The sequence below is a fragment of the Rattus norvegicus genome, chromosome 14 (assembly GCF_021556685.1).
Source record: "Rattus norvegicus strain SHRSP/BbbUtx chromosome 14, alternate assembly SHRSP_T2T, whole genome shotgun sequence".
In the NCBI taxonomy this organism is placed as follows: domain Eukaryota; kingdom Metazoa; phylum Chordata; class Mammalia; order Rodentia; family Muridae; genus Rattus; species Rattus norvegicus.
Window position 1 is genome coordinate 61,382,792 of NC_141547.1, and position 20,651 is coordinate 61,403,442.

The 20,651-nt window shown below is 39.3% G+C and overlaps 1 protein-coding gene across 2 annotated transcripts in view; it reads right to left on the reverse strand.

Annotated features, from left to right (window-relative positions):
* The window catches only part of Stim2 (stromal interaction molecule 2), a 127,367-nt gene that overhangs the window by 32,030 nt on the left and 74,686 nt on the right, over nt 1-20,651 (reverse strand). For both annotated transcript variants that reach the window (NM_001105750.3, XM_087582131.1), the window contains 1 exon segment: nt 15,114-15,228. In NM_001105750.3, coding sequence (NP_001099220.2) covers nt 15,114-15,228 — 115 coding nt within the window.

Here is a 20,651-nt window from a genome sequence, read left to right on the forward strand (position 1 = left end):
TCACTATTTAGAGGTGTAGCCTTGTTAGAGTAGGTGTAGCCTTGCTAGAGGAAGTGTGTCACCATGGACATGGACTTTAAGATCCTCGTCCTAGGGCTGGAGAGATGGCTCAGTGGTTAAGGGCACCGACTGCTCTTCCCGAGGTCCTGAGTTCAAATCCCAGCAACCACATGGTGGCTCACAACCATCTGTAATGAGATCTGATGCCCTCTTCTGGTGTGTCTGAAGACAGCTACAGTGTACTCATATATATAATAAATAAATAAAATATTTAAAAAATAATTCTTAAAAAAAAAAAAAAAAGATCCTCGTCCTAGCTGCCTGGAAGACAGTCTCCTATCTGCCTTTGGATGAAGATGTAGAACTCTGATCTCCTCCAGCCCCACATCTGCCTGAGAGCTGCCATGCTCCTACCTTCATGACATGGACTGAACCTCTGAACCTGTAAGCCAGCCCCAAATAAATGTTGTCTTTTGTAAGAATTGCCTTGGTCATCTTGTCTGTTCACAGCAGTAAAACCATAACTAAGACACTGCGCAACTGTCCCTAGAGAACGCTGATCCTTCCTTCCTGTTAATATAAAAAAGATGACTAATCACAATGGCATCAAATTGATTTTTGAAAAAATGCTAACCAGATCCTACACTAGATCATAAAGAAAGTGACAAGAGTCAATAAAAACCTAAGTGAACTATTATTTTATAATAGAGTGGGACATAAAAGTACTGCTTCTCCTAGATGTGATGGCAGCAATTACCTATGGAAAATTCCTGAAGTAATACTGTACTAGACAACTCTTTGAAGCTTTTATAAATTCCAGGTGTATTCACTGTACAGTGCCCATTGTCTATCCTGGAGGAGCCTTACTGGGAAAAGTCAACAGTACTCAGATCTAATTCTCATGTAAATGAAGAAACAACACTGTAAAAACCTTTTACATTCTTTCTGTTTTAAAAATATACCGAAACCTAAGTCTCGGTAATGACTGGAGTGTAATAAATAACAATGGTATTCTATGAGTGTTTGGGTGGTATAGAAAAAAACACCTACTCTTCTAATACACAAATATTTGGAAGGCATCTCTCTTGTCAAGATTTCTAAATTCATTCAGTGTACATAGTATTCCTGAGTTTTATACAACCTCTGATTGACTGCTTTCCTTCTACAGTGATGCTGGGGGAAGAGGCACCTGCCTGTAATTTCAGCACTCAGCTGATTCAGGAGGCTATCCCTAAAGCCAGCCCAGTTACAAAATAAAACCCTCTCTCAAAAGTAAGTTTATAAACTCAGTCAGTTTGGACCTGTCACAGACAAAGTACCAGGCAGTACCTAGGAAAACTGCTTTAATAAGTAGGTAAGTTTTTTTTCTTTTTGTTTGTTTTCAATTTTCAAAGCTGTATTAGCTCATTTTGATAAAATTGAGATTTAATACAATATTACAGTATCCATTTGTTTGTTTCGAGATTTCAGAAAAACTTAATTTGCAGTCAAAAGCCTATCAGATTGTTCTAACCCGTGGCCAGGCCCCAGCCTGCATCCATCCTGGATTTTATCAGCCTCGGTCTGCTCTTCCCTGTCTAACTGCTCTCGCTAACCTGGCTGTAGGGCTGGGTGTGCTAGTATTCCACTTCTACACTTTCTGATCATCTGAGGGAATGAAGTCAGAAAGATGTAACCAAAACACCCCAGTGACAGGTTGGTGTGACTTCCTGGCACTTTTCTAACTAGCACAGGCAAGGAAGATGCCTACTTTCTTTTGGTCACCATCCTTGAAAATGCAAGCCCACAGAGGCTAAGATCCTCTAGAAATTAAGAATAAGCCTCTAGAAATTAGCAGATAAAATCCCAACAGACAAGACAGTGAGACCAGCATGAGCAGTCTAATTATATATCTGCACTTTCCAACTCAGTGAGGGCTGCTTTTCAATTACGATGGTGCGGTCTTCCTCCGTATCAATTACTGCTGAACTGGAGCATTCTATTAATACATGAACACACTGTGAAACCTCCATCCTTTAAAATACAACTAACTGTTTAAAAACATTTTTACTCATGGTTGTGTATATAACTGTGAGGATGTGAGTGGGGATACTTACGGAGGCCAGAAGGATCCAAAATCCCTTGGACCTGGAGTTACAGACAGTTGTGAGACACCCCTCCCCACTGCCTCTCGACCCCACAAAATAACATTTTTAACCTGTTTCTTCCTTCTGGTATCAGGATCCCATTCTCTATTCCTCCCTCAGGAAGTCAACAATATTTACTGTCTTCACTTCCTGTGTAAACTACACCATTTACTTTCACTTGGCCAGCATGAACCTGCATCTATTTAGAACACTGAAGGTCCAACCATGAAGCCTGCTGCTTCAACTCCTCTCTGGAGTTCATACCCATTCTTAAAACATGCTCTTTCTGAGGTCTCCGGACCCTCACACTCTCTTAGTTTTCTTTCTCTTTGGATGTTTCTCAGTACTCTCTCTCAAATCTTACTGTTTCTGGCCTCATAGCCCTCTGTCTTCTACCTCACCCATCATTAAAAAAGCTCAGTTAGCATTTGTTCTTTCCATTGAGCACCCACAAGCTTATCCAGACATTTCCCCTAATTATTACAATCCTCCAAATTGTGACACTATTGAAATGCAAAACCTTTATTCTTATTCTTGTTCGTACCAATATCCAGTATCCAATCACACAGTAAATATAATGCTAACTATTTTTTCAAACTAGAACTTGATTGGCCAGTCTGCCACCCTGCTCTCACCAGACAGTCACCACTGCTCAAGTTCACTCCCAGACCCTCACCAGCAGCTACTCCTAGACAGAGTAGGTTCAGCATAAAGCACAGCCCTGGAAGCAAGAGAATTGAGTTAAGATCCCAGAACCTATAGAACTGCCGGGTGAGTGTGGCCACCTGACTGCAATTTCATTCCCAGAGGGCTGAGGCAGAGAATCCCTAGAGCAAGCCAGTTAGCAAGACTAGACATACTGGCCAGCCGTACGTTTGATTCAGAAACCATGCCTCAAAGAATAAGATGAAAGACCAAGTGGAAAGATTCTCACCACCAACCTTGAGCTTCTGTGTGCATGGGCACTACACACTCACACACATGCACACAAGAAAAAACAAAAATGAACTCAAAACTCCTAAATGGAGATATTATTAAAATATACTTATAACAAATCCTAGATCTATATGTGGCTGTAAAAAAGTCTAATAGGGAATCTGGAGATGTCCATCTCTCTTATGCTATCCTTTATTACAGCCTACTACATACGCCTTCTTATTATACTCCTTTAAATATATGAAACCATTGCCAGTCTTGGGGACCTTAAACTATATGGCCCCTAAGTCTCCCAGAATATAGTTCACAGGACCAACCCTTGCCTCACTATCAGCAAACAGGTCTACAACCAAATATTACACTTGAGATAGTTTGTCCTGAACTATATTATTTAAATAGCCCTTGTCTTCCCTGATCACTGCCTATCTTGTTACGCTGTCATAGTCTAATTACATAATTTAACTGTACTTATAGTTCTATATTGTGAATATATCTATTCACACATGGAAATCCAAACGTGCTCATTCTCTCCCTGATTCTGTTGACTCCATGAGGGTAAGACATCTACTTGATGGAATATTCTATGCCCAGTGTCTGAAATAATTCATGCCTCACAGAAATAGCTAAATAAATCATTTGTAACTCACTGAATAACGTAATTATGACTTTTGTCCCTTGCAATCAAGGAAACTGTTGATAATCAAGCTTCCTTAACAAAAAGTATTCATTATTTGAGGTCATTTTGAGTCTCCATGTATAAAAAGAGAGAGAAAAAAGCAGAAAAAGAAAGGACCAGGGGAAGAGGGCAGGTGGGAGGGGAGAAGAGAGGCAGGCTTACTAAAATAAAGTGTTCAGATTTTAAAATAAAGTTCTACTGTCAAAGAAAGGAAGGAAGGGAGGGAAGGAAGAAATGAAATATACTATACTGCACTTCCAAGCCAATCAACAAAGCACAGTGAATATCAGTTAGGCACAGGGATTAACATTTAGTTTTGTGATAAAAATCAGCCTTCAGCACTTAAAATTGTACCGTTTTATTGGAAGCTAGAGAGATTACATTTGGGGGCCATTTGTAAAAATTATTCTAAGAATCTAGACTTAGTCTTAAAGGAAACTAACTCAACCTATTCTCTTTCCAAGCTTCCAATTACACTTCTGATAGAGAACGCAGTCCAAAATCATGCTCCTGGAAAACACACTAGAATATTTGAGACAGCTACCAAAGCAGAGTAGTCCTCACCTATCTCATACTGCAAGTGTGATATGCTTACGTTTGCTAAAGCCACAGGCTCTGGATTGGTGGGAATGCAGCCAGTACAACACACAGAAACCTAATATTAAAAGGTGGGAGAACTAGAGAAGCATTATTATTAACTTCTGCCACAAAATATCTGATATTGGTAAACATGGGAAAGAATTTTTAGCATTTTATATGCTCACACTATAGAACTCAGAAGATAAACTAATGAATAACCCAATTTGTATGGTAAAATAATTTCTTGAGCCTCTCCTGTCTACCCTCCACTTTTCCCCTCTTACCTCCAATCCCTTCCAAAAAGTTAAAGTCACTGCTTAAGAAGAATTGTTGTTCTAATTCTCCATGAACAATGAATTCAAAGACAGATTCAAAAATGGTGAGCTGGGCTAAAGTCACTGCCATCCCCTGTGTTCCAATGAAAAACTGTATGCCCAGTAAGTTTCTTGTCGATTTGAGCTTAAATTCATTTTTATCAAATTCAAATCTTATCAACTCATTAATACAATTATTCCTGAAAGAAACAGATGCTGCTATTAAATAGGAAGATATGGAGGATAACCTCTCATACGTGTCTATTCGAAGCGCACTGGCTGCTCTAAATTGTAACTGTCAAGTGCTTCCCCTGTGCTTCTTCTAAGTACAATCATATCTACTTCTTCCCAAGAAACCCAATGCTTGAGCACACCACCCACCTGCAGCTACCATCCAATCTTCATACGGACTAGCTCTCAAGCAGGCTGCTAACCATTGCTCTCATTCTTATCTCACTCTGACAATTTTTATTATAAAACACTAAAACACATATAAAACACTAAATTCAAGTTTTGCCTATTTTACAAGTATGGACTAAACTAGTGGAGTTAAGTCCATTTATATTGTTGTGCTTCTATCACCAAAAATATATTTCCAGAATACTTTCCATCCTGTGAAACTAAAATCAGTATGTATCATTTATACAGCGACTCCCTACTCTCACTTCGTCTACCAATTCTAGCACTGTGATTCTTGACTACTCTCTCTCACATCTGCAAATTATATAATTATATAATATTTGTAATGTTAGGCAAATTTATTTCACTAGGAACTGTATCATGAAGAATCATCCATGTTGGGCATATTGTCAAAATTTTCTTCCTTTTAAAACTTGAATAAACAATTCCTTTGTGTGTTTGCATGCCAAAACACATGTGTGTCCACTCCCCATATCAATACTTATACTAATTTCTTGAAGGTTAATGATTTGCTTCTTGCTAAGTAATCATTCCTTTCTCTTTGCTTCATCATGACTTTTACAGTGTTGAAAATAATGGGCCATTAGATACTTTAGCAAGTGACCTTTAAGATCAGAAGTAAATGAAAAAGCAAGATTGTGTGTGTGTGTGTGTGTGTGTGAATGCGTGTTTGTGTGCGCGCGTGTGCGTGACAATTTAACTATTTCACCTAGCATTTCTTCTAAATTATGTCTTTATAAGTGCAATATGCATTTCAGAATAATAGAAAAATAAAAAACTTTAGAAATGAGCCAATGTGACCACATACAAACTGAAAAGCATGGCTAATGCCTTGAAACTTTACATTTCCAATTTATATTATGTTTATTATAGTTGATCTAAAATGCTAACAATCAACTGAATGGGGGAGGACTCAATTAAGTATAATATTTACTTGGAAAGAAAATACTTTCTTCAGTAGACTATATTTGGAGAGGAGAAAACCATTATTTTTAATTGTCTTATTTTAAAATGTCAATATTTGCTCCATGTAGAACTTAATACAGTGAATTTCGGTCAACAACATATATTTGAACATCAGAATGATAGTCACTGTTCCTCCTACTCACCCCTTTCCCAAACCAAGAATTGGTAAGGCAAAACTCAGCACGCATCCATACGCAACTGGTCACCGAGTGCTGGGAAGCAGTAAAAAGGAAGCAAACAAAACTACGATACTCAAAAAGCTGCCATTTTGTAGCTAACCCACCACCACCAGTGAAAGTGGACCGTCCTCACCTTTACCTTCTGTGAGGGGTTCTGACACTGTTCACCAAGTCTGAGGTATCCCTCAAGTTTACGAACACAGAGAAATGTGGGCTCACTCAAGCATACAGAACTAGAGTAAGAACAAGTCACAAACAATCTTAAAATAGCATTTCTTCACCATAGAAGTGTTCATGCAACACATTTTATACTGGAAAACCCATTATATAAGAAAAATGAGCCTCAAAACAAATTTACTTTTATGTGTTTCAAGAGGTTAAAAATGATCAGTTTTCCAGAGCACAGAGAGAGATGTGACAGGGAGTTGGTCTCTGTACCCTCTGAGAGGGCTCTATCTGTTAGAAAACAACAGCTGGATCAAAGTTGTGTATGTTCTACAAGTCAAAAAGGTAATTAGTCTGACAAGTCAGCATAGGCAGCAACCCCAAACCTCCCAAACCCCATTGCTCTAAAGTATAAGAAAGCAAGTCATGAGAACTAAGAAATAAGAAAAATAATGAAACCAAACAGGCTTGACAAAATGTTCTGGGGTGAAGAAATGCAGGAAGTGGGGCTGGAGAGATGGCTCAGCGGTTAAGAACACCGACTGCTCTTCCAGAGGTCCTGAGTTCAATTCCCAGCAACCACATGGTGGCTTACAAGCATCTGTAATGGGATCCGGTGTGCCTGAAGACAACTGCAGTGTGCTCGTATACATAAAATAAATAAATAAATCTTTAAAAAAAGAAAGGAAGAAATGCAGAAAGTAAAGTGCTAACAAAGATTGTGACCAAGACAGATTGAAGCTGAGCATGGTGGCACACAGCTGAATCCCAGTGCTTGAGAGGCTCAGGCAGCTGAACTTAATTCAATGCCAGCCTGAAGTACATAAGGACACCTTATCTAGGTAAGTATGGGAAACTGCTCATTGAGAGTGCTCTGAATTCAGAACTTTGTGATAAAAAGTTGTGATGATAAAAGAATAAAGGATACATTTAATATGAGGTATAAGGCTTTCTGATGTTTGTTTTTGCTGGTTTGGGTTTGTTTTTAAGATACACTCTCAGGTTACAACTGAAACCCAGAACTTGTGATCCTCTTACCCAGCCTTCTGACTTCTGGATCACCATGTCCAGCATATACCCAGCGTTTACCTGGTATGTAAACTGATTAGGACATAGATGTGCTACTTTTCTTGCAAAACCCACATTGATCCCCCTAAATGACGGCTGAGAGTGACCCAGCAGTATGTATTATCGCCGTTCTTTACAGAGAAGCACCTCTGAATATAATGCTTGAATACCGTTTGTTAGTGACAAACATGATGGCATCTGTCAATTCTGAAACTAGACTCCACCTGGAGGAGCAGGCCTTCCTTGTGTAAGGTGCTCTCGCTCGGGAACAATAAAAACCCAAACTTATATTGATGGTTTTTACTGACAACAGTGTCTAAAACCAACAGCACTGCACACAGGACCAAAAATACTAAAGCTTGATCTGCTAAGCAGTATTAGCTAAGCCGCTTATTAAGAACCGTCTTTCTTTAAATGTGCTGTGTGAATTACTAATATCTTCAGAACTATTAATCCAGCAGAATACTTCCCAGTGAAGGGTGACAAGGTAAATGCCGTGGAATGCAATCCTCCTTGCCTTACTTAACCTCTGCTGGCACGCAGCTTCCTACCTATCTATCCCACAGTTCCCTTTATACACTCTCGGCAGCTGGTTGTAGAACATCGCTTAAGTAGCTTAGCAGATCTTCTTTCACTGAGAGATCATGGGTAGGTCAAGAACAAAAAGGCATTCTTCATCTGAGTATCTTAGTCTCAGACAAGGCCATGCTCCTAATAAACAAGTACGAAAGGCTCTTAGTGCATGGGCCAGTCCAGTATGTCCAATCATAAGAAATAAGCAAGCAGCCAAGCAAACAAGAACATACAAGCAAAACCTTCTGACTACTCTGTAAGCACAGGGGCAAAGTTTCCAAGTCCTGTAAAACATTTCTAGAATCCATGATATTCCGTTTTCCACTCAAATTCGCATTTTATCCACACAAAGGTAATAATCTTTTTGCTAGAATAAGGTGGATAAATCTTCAACTCTTTACAAAGTCTATCCCAAGCCTTTCAGAGAGGTTCAGTAATGTCTGATATTTAGTGGTGATGACAAACATGCTACCTGACTGCCACATCCTACATGGATGCCCAGTAAACACTGCTGCTCATAACTGTAGTGCCATCCTCCAAGCATGACTTTCTGTGCTACTGAGAGCACACACAAACCAACAGCTTTCTTTAGACAGCAGCTTTTGGGTCACTGCCTCAGGTGTCAAAGCAGAGCCTTACTTGGCATGCCAAGGTTATTTAACAGGCATGGTCACATTCACCTCACACTAACAGTAAGGAGACAGATATCTATCGTGTGAGACTCAGCACTGCTCTAAGCGCTTTCCTCTGCTTATGAATAACCTTCTAGATGTAGTTGGCAGGATTCACCCTTGCTTAGCTTACCACAGAACTAAACCACAGAAATAATTATCAGCGACCTATCACATACACTAAAAGAAATACATGCCTGGCTTATCAACTGTGCTTATTCAAAGAATTTAACACTTAAATGTGCCATTTTAAAAGACTCATGTACTCATGTTAAATGTATTCAACTCTATATACCCAACCTTATTTCTAAAAATAAAAAAGTCATGGGGTTGGGGATTTAGCTCAGTGGTAAAGCGCTTGCCTAGGAAGCGCAAGGCCCTGGGTTCAGTCCCCAGCTCCGAAAAAAAGAACCAAAAAAAAAAAAAAAGTCCTCCATGATATTAATTCCCTAGAATAAATTTGCCCATATTATTAAGTCCCTATAATGCCACCATTTAGATAGTACAAAACCAAGAATTTGTATGTTGCTATTTAGCTTTTCATCTGTATATATGGAAAAAGGCTGTTAACACTCCTCAGAGAAAAAGCTTGACATTCCTTGGATCCTGCTGGTGACTTCCATGCTTACTGCAAACAGACAAGGTATTCTGTTGCTAGATACTACAAAAATGCTACTGGGTCTCCGAGTTTCGTGTCTTGAGTAGCTCTGACAATAATGCCAAACAGGATGCACTCAGTCCATCTGTTTCCCAACTCAGTCTCTATGTGAAACCAACACCGCGCACTCACCGCTGAGCTTCATCAACGTTGAGAAGTCCGCCCACATTGCCACGCCCAAAAGACAACCCTCAGCATAAGGGATGAGCGAGGAGTAGCGAGCCACAGTGCACCTTACTTTTAGGAACTCAAGGCCTGTGGCCAGAAATTGTTTTCTTTAATGCAATGTTTACAAAACAAATGCTGTCATAAACAGAAAGAGAACACCCAAGATCCTTTTTTGCTATTTATACTAGAGAACAGCAATTATTACTGCCCAAATCTCTCAATCACTGAATTATCAGTTCTTTAAATTGCTTTAAGTTAAACTTTTCTAAATTTTTACACATCTACTCAATTAATTTAAAAATCTTTAAGCATGGCTGTATGTTTTAGTTTATACAGAAGTACTATAAAGACAGCACTTGCTAAAAACCCATCTGCTGTGTCAGAAAACATTTCATTTCTATTATACACAGTCACAGTCTATAAGTGAGCCACTATAAATAGGTGTTCTGCTGCATGAATGTATATGCGACAAATGTGTGTCTGGAGTATCTCAGAGAATAGAAGAGGGCAGTGGATCCCCTACCACTGGAGTAGCAGATGGTCGTGAACTGCCACATAGGCACAGGGAATCCAATTTGTATCCTCTGGAAGGGCAGCTGGTGCTATTAACCACTGAGCCATCTCTACAGCCCTGTGAGCAACTTGGAGGTTCACAGTTTCAGAAATATGCCATGTCTTCTTCCAATTCAGCAAGTATTGAAGTATAATTTAATTTGTGTTATAATTTATAATCTTCCTTTTAGTTTTAGCTTTGCTTTTCTTTTTTTAATTTTTTTTATTCTTTGACAATTTCATATGTACACAATGCACCTTGACCCTATCCACCCCCAATGACTCTTCTCACTTCTACCTTCCTAAGGTCTACTAGTTCATCTTCATGACTACTCCAAATACCTCCTTCTGTAAATAATCTTAGTCATGAGCTAATCACTCCCTCCTGTGGCCAGCTCCATACTCCAGCCTTAACTGCACTGTGTACACATCATCTCATGGTATCATCACTTACTTACTTCTCTCTTCTACTCACTACTTTCCTGGGTATAGCCTGGTTCTATGACTACCGCAATTTAATCTCTAGGATCCAGTGCTTTGCCTGCTTGGCACAAAATTTAGAATAACCAATGTAACATGAGTTATCTTATATACAATTAGTAATTAGAGACTGTGTCAATATATTATGGTACTTTCAAACAATTAACATTTAATACCATATAACAGCAAAATATACAAAATATGTATATACCCCCCCAAGCACATGAAACTGTGGCACCTCCCCTTCCTCCTCTCAGCTCACTGGACCTCAGATGCCAGGCGCATGCTCTTTCAGAGCTCATCTCCGTGCTCTGCTTTCCTCCCTCACTAAGGCAACCTCAACCCAACCTAACACGGTAGTTGGGCTCACGAAGTTGCATCCATTTATTATCTGTAGTGTACATTTCTAAACCTACAGTAGCATTTAATGGTTAGTATCAAATTTCTTTTTATGAGTGCCTCACTGTTAGTGATCAGGGTCCAAGGCTACACAGATTTCGAGTCATCTATTCCATCCACTTTTGTTTTCCGTTAACTGTTGTCTTCCTCCACGGAACCTCGATGAATAGGTTCCATGGGTCTCTGGCCCAGCCAGAAATGGACAGTGTTATGGCTCTTAGAAGGAAAGCCCTCATGGGGCAGATAGCTGGGTCTTGCCCACAACTGTGACAGCACCAATGCCAGCAGCAGGGACATCGGTGGGCAGGGGCAGGGGCAGGGACAGGAACAGTAGGAGCGTGAGCCTGTCCTGCTAGGCTAATCCAAGGTCCAGCAACAATGCTTTAGGAGAGAGAACTCCTCTCCTATGTATTACGGCTCAGTAAAGCAGTCACTCTCGGCTGAATCTCAATGAAATAACACCTGCACGTTCCTCCATGTAGATCAGGACTTTACAAACATAGAGCAGTAGAGTGGGATTCAGGGGTAGATGCTTCCTGTTGCCTCACTCTGAGACACTAGGGATCTCTATTTGCATTTGATTGTCATGGTCCTCTCAGTGGAGTGTCATGGCTATGTATTCCAGAGCAGGTAGACTTAGACTTAGGGCGTTGGCCCCACTCCCACTGTTCTCAATTCTGAGACCCAGGGTTCGGGCTCATTCAGCCTTGCCAGTTCTTCTGTCTGGTAGCACACTCCATTTGGCCCACAAACTGTCATTTTAAGTTCATAATTTTGCAAAGCAAGAGGAATGTATACATTATGACTTAAATATTTGATGAAATAAATACGGAACATGGTGTTTTCAACAAACTTTGTACTTTTAGACATTCATCATACATTTTTGAGTATCATGCTGAAAAGCACCACTGATCTAGCCACTGGGTACCTAAAAATGACAGGCAGAGAATGAATGTGCATGTATCTCTCTCTCTCTCTCTCTCTCTCTCTCTCTCTCTCTCTCTCTCTCTCTCTCTCACACACACACACACACACACACACACACAGACACACACACACACACACACACACACACACACACACACACACAGAGTTTTGTCTTACATATTCGATTCACCAATACTGAATTTCATACTTTTACATTCATTCTAGTATCTGCTTTTAGTAGTTTTCAAAACTTTTCAAAAGTCAACTTGCTTTCTATCAGAAATCTTAACAGAAAAAAATACAGAAGAGATCAAAGCAGAACTCTACAGCTCCAGCAATGCTCTAGTGGCAATTCCCAGCTTCACATGGCCTTTCAGTAACTGAGTTGAGAGACTCAACCCCATCTGTGTAAACTTTAATTGAGGTTTTATTGCCTGAATTCTCCACACAGCTTTTCCACTCTCCTTCCGTCTGAGCTGGCAGGAATTTGGCAACCACTTCTCTCGGGCCTTTACCCCGAAGTAAGAGAGGTGGGAGGCCAAGCTCTCAGGAAAGAAACTCAGGTCAGAAAAGTCAGCTAAGCAATTTGGACTTGACATCAAATCATTGCCCTGATGCAATATAAAACTGATAAGGACAAAATGTGAAAGCTAGAGAAAAGAAGGGGCTGTTTACCTTGGGAAAGCCTTAACCTACATGGAAACAGCTAGAAACATTCTCGCGAATTAGAAAAAATCTGCACAGAACATTCATAAGATGGGAAGCAAGAAGACTTTGAGGACACAGCCCTCTCATGTGGAGATTTACTAACAAAATAGTCTCTTCTTTCTCAGCTTTGGAGCAGATGTGATAAAGAAGCCATCCTATAATATTTTGAACACAGTAAGTGGCATGGGAATTCGACATGAAGGATCATGAGTGTCGGAAAAACAAGGAACAGAAAAGGAAGTAGGTTCAACTGCATATGTAGCAGGGAATAGACTTGTTGGGGCACTAGTGGAAAGGGAAGCCCTTGGTCCTGCCAAGGTTGGACCCCCAGTGCAGGGGAATATGGGGGGCAGTAAAGCGGATGGATGGGGAGAATACCCGTACGGGGAATGGGGAGAGGACGGAGACTTATGGACAGGAAACCGGGAAGGGGAATAACAATTGAAATTTAAGTAAAGAAATACATCTAATACAAAAAAAGAAAAGAAAAGGAAGTATGGTCCAATGGAAGACTAGCCTTCAATAATGACTAAAGAAAGACTTACGGGAGCCAGCCAAAAGGACATCCGTGCCTGTACATGTGAAACAGGAAGAGGCCAGCCTAATATGGATGGAAGTGAAGGAAATAAGCCAAAAGGTAGACGAGGTGACCATCACCAAGGCACGACTTAAAGTGCTGTGAAGATTTGTGCTGGCTTTTTTATTGTCTTTTTCTGTGAGGCACTTTAGGGTGCTGAATGTTTCAGACTTACACGGTCAGTAAACTACTCTGCTAGGTGGAGAGCAGAGGACACAGGACACAACTGTGAAGAGGAACGATAAGCTCCCAGCACAGGTGCGTCCCTTTGGCACATTTCGTGCAAGGAAGTTATTCAGAAACACTGTAGATCTCTACCGAAAGGCTATGAAAGGTTGTCCTTCTGTGAAACCAAGGCTATGCATCTACAACAATCTACATAAGTAAAATAAACAAGAACAGATAGAGCATTTTTTTGACACCTCCTTTTTGCCTTAAAAACTTTTTTCACCAAGAAAAAGATCCCAGCTGTGACAAGTGGCCATGCAGAGTTGTGCGGCAGACTCCATCTGACTGAGACACCTCTTCCTCCAGACGGTCCCCAGCCAGTTCTTCAGTTACGTGCCCACCTTTGTATTTCCACATGTTACCACTGGTAACCTAGTAAACCACTTACTGATTTATTTATGTTTTATACAATTCTGTACAGTTCCCTAGTTTTTCTATTCAAACTTTTAGGAAAAAATATGACATTGCAATTGTTTGGGATTTGTAAAACAGAAATACTAGAAAAAGGATAGTTTGGTTAGCTGAGATGAAAAACAGAGTAAGTTGAATGGACTTTGGAGACTGCCTGCATTCAGTACCTCCCTAGCATCAGTGTCTAGGCTGAGATTTTCCGTCAGGAGTTTTTTGGTGCTGTACAAAATTACTGTCCACAAAATAAATAGATAACTTAGAAACAGAAAAGAAATAAAATACAAATTACAAAATTTTATCTTGCAAGTTCAGGAGTCATTCAACTATAATGTCAGATTTTTGTGGTTTCAGCTAACAGTTCATCACCGTAAGAAAAGCACTGATGGAAAATTCCAGAAATCAAAACAGCCCATTAAGTGTTAAATGAGTGTCCTATGTAGTTTAATAAAATCTTGTGCTTTTCTGGCAAGAACATGAATTGTCCAGAGTATCCAAATGATATATTCGACCTGCACAAATGACAGTTAAAAAGTAACACATCACAGAACTTTTATTCTTAATTCATGGTTTATTTACTCTATTTTGTTATTTATTATTCCTGTCAACCTCTTATTATGCCTAACCTATGAATTATACTTTGTTGAAGACATGTATACACAAGAAAAACAGCATGCATAGGGTGCTTCAACTGGACGGGTTGGAACACATGGTACACTTGGTTTACAAAGGAGACTGCAGCATTAGCAAGGTTCCCAGAGGACTTCAGAAAAGCCTAACATTTCCTGGGCTCCTGAAGACTTTAGATAGTCACAACTAAAAAGAAAGCTTCAGTTTCCTTGTTTTACTTGATAAAACATTTATAAGAATACTATTTACAAGCTCACACAATAAGCTCAAACAGATATTCCTATTCAGCCTAATATATATTATCTATATATTATCAAATTATCTAAAAAATAGTCTGTAACTGAATACATCTAAGAAAGTAGGATTTTTTATTTGTTTTTATCGGATTTTTGTTTTTATTTTTCTTTTTGTTTTGTTTTGTTTTTTTAGACAGGGTTTCTCTGTGGAGTAGCCCTGGCTGTCCTGGACTCACTCTGTAGACCAGGCTAGCCTTGAAATTACAGAGATGCACCTGTCTCTTGCCTCCCAAGTGCTGGGAATGCACACCACACCCAGCCTGTAAGAATGTTTTTCTTTAAATGTAAATACTCTCACAGAAACATGATCTTACAAACTTCTCTATAATTATATGCAGTTAGTAGGGCTGCCAATGGCAAGGAGGGCAGAAGCTGACAGGCCCAGGCTCCAGACCACTGCACAGTTTACCTTCTGATGTCTTCCACTGTTTCCACAAGTCCTCAACAGTTATGTGCTTATCTTCTCTGTGCAGATGACTGTGTTTATTCGTAGCATCTTTATATTTCATATCTTCTCTGATAAACTATGAAAGAGAAAGCATTAAGTTAAACACAAGTAAAAGCCTTTAGTCCTGATAAACTAAGAACAAAAGAGTGTCATGGGGTGACTTTTTTTCCAGACACTAATACACTGTTGGTATTTTAAGCCATTTTCTCACGCTTGCTAAACACGTTTTAGAAAATGTTTTCTAATCATGAAAACTGAGGCAGTACAGTAAAAGTCTCTCTTCAAAGTGTATCACTGGGTAGATATTAGTGTACACTAATTTATACTGCGTGTGACTGCACATCCACACACACACAGGCACAGAAAGCCATAGAGTCTGAACTTTGATGATGGTCCTGTGAGGAAAGCACTATTTCTGTCTTATAAATGGGATGCCAAAGCCAAGGGGGGTTAAGTAACATGCCCGAGATTAAGACAATGGACAAGTGTTGAGACGTCAACCAAAGCCACAGCTACAGTCAAGCACGCAGTTCTGCTACTTACTGTCTCAATATTACATTTTGACATACAATCAATGATGAGATATTTCCAACCCAAACTAACACTAATCTCAGTCACTTTTCCCATAGTTCTGTATTTTTCTACCGTCTAAGCTATTACTCAAAGGAAAGCTGGCTACCATGTGATAACTAGATATATAAACCTATGTATATCCTTATTAATCATACGTTAAGATATTTAGAAAGCAGCAAAATTAATCTCTGCTAAAAGTTAACCAGGTCTTTAATATTTCTTTTCCACTGTTCAACAAATAAAATGAATAGCCTATTCATATATTTTGTATAGCCTATTTTATATAGCCTATTTATCTCCTCAAACTTTCCCCAATAAAACTACTACTCTGATTATACAGAAAAAAAAATTAGAATACTTTAAATCCTTGTGCTTTCTAACTCAGCATTTCTTTCTTTTCTTTTTTCTTGTTTTGTTATCTTACTTTACCTGTCTTGACTATTCCATGGCTTCAAAATAGATCATAAACTCTTTCAGAAATCCAAAATGCAGAAAGTTACAGTCCCCAGTCTTCAACCCCAGAAGTAAAGCTCTTAGTTTAATATATTAACAATAACCAGCATCTCAGACATGACAACATTTTGGTTTGACTAGAATAACTTCGCATTAAACTACTTAACAGCTACATAATACTATGAAGCAAATCATTAACTTTTCTAAGCTTCAATACTTCGTTTTGTAAAGGTATAGCTAAGGGGCTTGTCTGGCTATTCGCCCCCACTCTGCCTAGCGATCCTGAGAATCTAGCAGCATACTTGGGGGATGTGGGATCACTATACCTGAGGTGCTTAGAAACTGTTCCTCTTGGAAGAGATCCAAGAGCTGCAGAGAGAATTGAGACTGAAAACCATGCTGATAGCCTGAGCAAAGAGGAAGGCAGTTTTGGAAACAGTCCAGTCAGCTGGAACAAATAACAACTGCTCCATTTATGGGATACACATCAAAAAGAATGTCCCAGGAAACTCTCTTCACTGTGTAAGCACTAACAACTGACAAGGACAGCTCTGTGGCTTTAGAAACAAGCTAATTTCCATGTAGACGAGATGTGATACTTAGTTAATACTTGAGAAATTACAGGAAGAGTTAATGGACATAAATTAAGTGTGTGCATCATAAATCAGGAGGTGGTGTGGGCACACTGCACTGTGACGCGCAGGAAAGGGGAGAACAGCAGAGAAGAAGGCCTAAGTGCCAAGAGGCAGAAGACGGGAGGCAGAGGAGGGGTGAGGAGAAGGAGAACAGCACTAGAAGCTTCAAAACCGTCATGTGGAAGCCTACTGTCTTATAAACTCTGTATGTGTGCTTTCCTTGTAGAGCGTTCAATGGGAGCTCCCCTACACAGGATAAAATGTTCCTCCAAAAAACCACAGGTTACCAAATAATGACACTGGTACTAAGAACAGGATACCTTCTCCAGTTGGGGTGTCCCAGAAAGCAAGGTAAAAACCAAATAGATGAAATTATACATTTCCTAGACTTATCTAAAAATACTTTTTTTTGCTTTAAGAAAATATGATCACAGGATAATAAAACTTGCAATAAAAAATTCAAAGGCATATTTGGCTCCATTAAATTCTCTTCTCTATCCTATAAAACACACAATTGTGCCTGCTCAAAATTCTCTAAACTACTAATTTGATGAAAAAAGGCCAACTAGAGAAATTTTGGAAATTCATAAATAACTAAAAACACATAAGCAAAAGACAATTATCTTTTAACTTACTAAAATCCACGAGTTGAGAAATCTGAAAGCAAACTTTGAAATTCAACTAAAAACATCCTTGGTACAGATGTCCAATCACATACAAACCTCTTCCAAGAAATCCTAAGCTGACAATGCTAATCAGGTCTGCTCTGTGAATAAGTGCATATGCTTTCCAAAGAGTCACACAGATGACTATACTAAGTAAGCTATTCTAATACCAATAAAATTAAAGTTTATTATTTTACTGATCTTTGCAGATGTCATGTCATAAACTCATTTCAGATTTTGCACCTGTAATATATACATCAGATATTTGTACTGTTGCTTTTGTGACTCTGCTGTAATAAAAACTAATACATATCACTAAAACTCTTACTTGGGATGTTCTGTTTAGTTCCAGCCCTTTCCCCTAGGAACTACTCTGTTAATAAAGACCCATGCATATATCCCCTCCCCTCCCCCACTCTATCACCCACTTACACAGCTACTTGATCAGAGGACAGATAGCTCACTTAAAAGAGAACAAACTGGAACTAAACAAGAATGATAGAATTTTTTCCTCACAAAAAAACTAAATTAAAAGAATGAAAGTCCATGCTGATTGGCTATGATTTTGGATCTTCAAGGAGATGGACCAGGAACTAAGAGGAAGAGCTGAAGCTAATAAACATAAAAGAACAAATGCAGGCAGCCGCAGAGGTACCACAGAGAGCAGAGCAATGGAAGCGCAGGCTGCCCCAAAGCTCAGTGACTTCCTATTTCCAGTCCCTGGACTGCACGGGCTTTATTCTATTTTCCAATATATAAATCTGGACCCTATGAAGCTTCAGTACTCAAGAGACACAACTTTTCATCACAGGTAAGCACTCAAGACTCTGGATCTGATATGCATTCAAAGTCTGAGTACCATTAACTTCTCTTCAATGTACTGCTTCCGATGTTTTGAAGCTCCACTTCAGATAGTCTATACATGCGAGACTGAAAGACTGTGAAAGAAAACTAGAGCCTCTTCCCTGTCGATGGAAGCAGAGAGAATTTCCCAAAGCACACATGTCCTCAAAATAACGCAATGTCCAAGGCCTGGTAGGTGAGTCACTATAGCAGATGGGTTCCTTATAAACAACTTGACAGTAACAGGGAAATAGCTTAGTATAGGATCTCAGAAGAAACACGCAACAGAAAAATGGCCACTCCCGTGCCCACCCTGTTTTTATTTTATTAATTTGTTATTAATATTTATTAATACATAAATAAAATTTATTAGTTGCATGTTCATGGATGTGGAATTTCAGAACAGCGCAGGAAGGAGTGCCTTTGCCAGCTGAGCTACCTCATCAGCCAGTCTCACTTTTAAAGATGAAACACAGCACTTGCCACCAAGCCTGTGATCTAAGTGAGTTCAATACCCAGAGACCACAAGGTGCAGAGAGAGAACCACCTCATCTGAGTTGTCCTATGACTTCTGCAGGGGTGCTGTGGCACATGTGCCCCATCCCAGTCAGTCAGTCAGTCAGTAAATACAGTTAAATATAAAAGTACAACTTGGTCTACATTCTCACAGAACTAATAGCAAAAGGTAAATTATTTAAAATGTGGGGAAAATGTCTTCAGTCTCTAAGTCCAGATGTTTAAACTCTACTGATAAAACTGGACAATCACTTGGGCAGAGACAGTTTAACACAAGCATAACTTTATTCTCCCCAGTTAGTTACAAACCAAATCCTTGCTGCTATGGAATCAATTCACAGCACTTACTCCCTGAGCTGCCAAAACTCAAAATCCGCCTGACAATACCTGTCAGAAATGCACCAGGAAGACTTCAAACTCCATTCTCAGAAGAGCTCAGTCTAACAGGCCTCATAATTACTTACAACGCTAATAAAGGCAGGTCAGACCTTAACCATTATTTATAACACTGACCCAAAAGGCCAGTCAGTAGAGAAAAGATAGAGGATTCCAGTGATAATTTCCAAAACAAAACCTTGAGAAACATAATGTCTGTTTGTCTGTCTGTCTGTTTGTTTGTTGGAGTGATGTTCAAGACAGGGTTTCTGTGTAGCCCTGTCTGTCCTGGAGTTTGCTCTGTAGGCCTCAAACTCGAAGCCTGACTCTTCTCCTGAGTGCTGTGAGAACTCATGCTGTGAGAAAGACAGGCCAGTGGGAACTCAATACTGAAATCATCAGGATAATATGGCCTACATCAGTGATTCCTCCTCAATGTTAGAATTAAAATCCAAAATATCTAACAAAGCTAACTATGATTCCTTTAGTCTGCACATTAATTTAAAAAGTGGTACTATATAATTAGAAAACATCAAATTAGTAGTCCAATTATATAGACAGAAGACAGATTACAATTATGTTATTTCAAAAAGACAAAAACAAAAAAAAAACTTCCCTTTGAAGATAAAGCAACAGAGACAGAGGCAGAAAGACTTTAATACTGAGCGCCCATAACAGTGGCTTAAGTCAGATGTTTCTTTCTACTTTATGAGTTCATCACTATTAAGTGAATTTCTTACAAGTTTTAATACAGTAGGTTTCTTAGCTGAAGAACACCTGTGGCATGGTGAGAAACTGTTACTATTCAAGTCGGTCACTTTTTCTCAAGTTGTGCTTTCTATAGCTTCTTTAATTGTATATAAGATTTAAACTGTGTACTGGTCTGATTACTGTAATGAGAGCTCACAGCCATGTTCTCTGCTGTCTGGAATGTGACTATTTCGAGGTGTATGAGTATCCACACTGTATATAGCGCTTACCCAACAGTTACTCAGAAGACAGCTCAGTAGTCAAATCTACCCTGGCATCACCATGACACTTGCTTGTGTTCAAGTAAGTCTAATTTTACTTGACAATAGCCCAAAATAGAATACTAACAATACCAACAAGTCAGACAGGCCAAAAGTCACAACGTATGTCCCTTAGTGAAAAAGTAAGAAAATTCTCACCTTGAGGGAGAAAACTTGTATGACATTGATGAAATCTATGAGTTATTAATTCCTTACTCTGCCCAATCTACAAATTAATATTATAATAGGTCTGCATGTTCAGGAAAATATACTATTATAGGATTCATTACTATCTGCTGTCTCAGACATCCATTGGGAAGTCTTGGAACTTGTCCCTCGCAGTAAAGGAGATGGGGATGCTGCTATATTAAGGTTACCATAAGTAGGTTTCATGATGACTAGAAATATATCAGTCTTTGGCATTAGCGT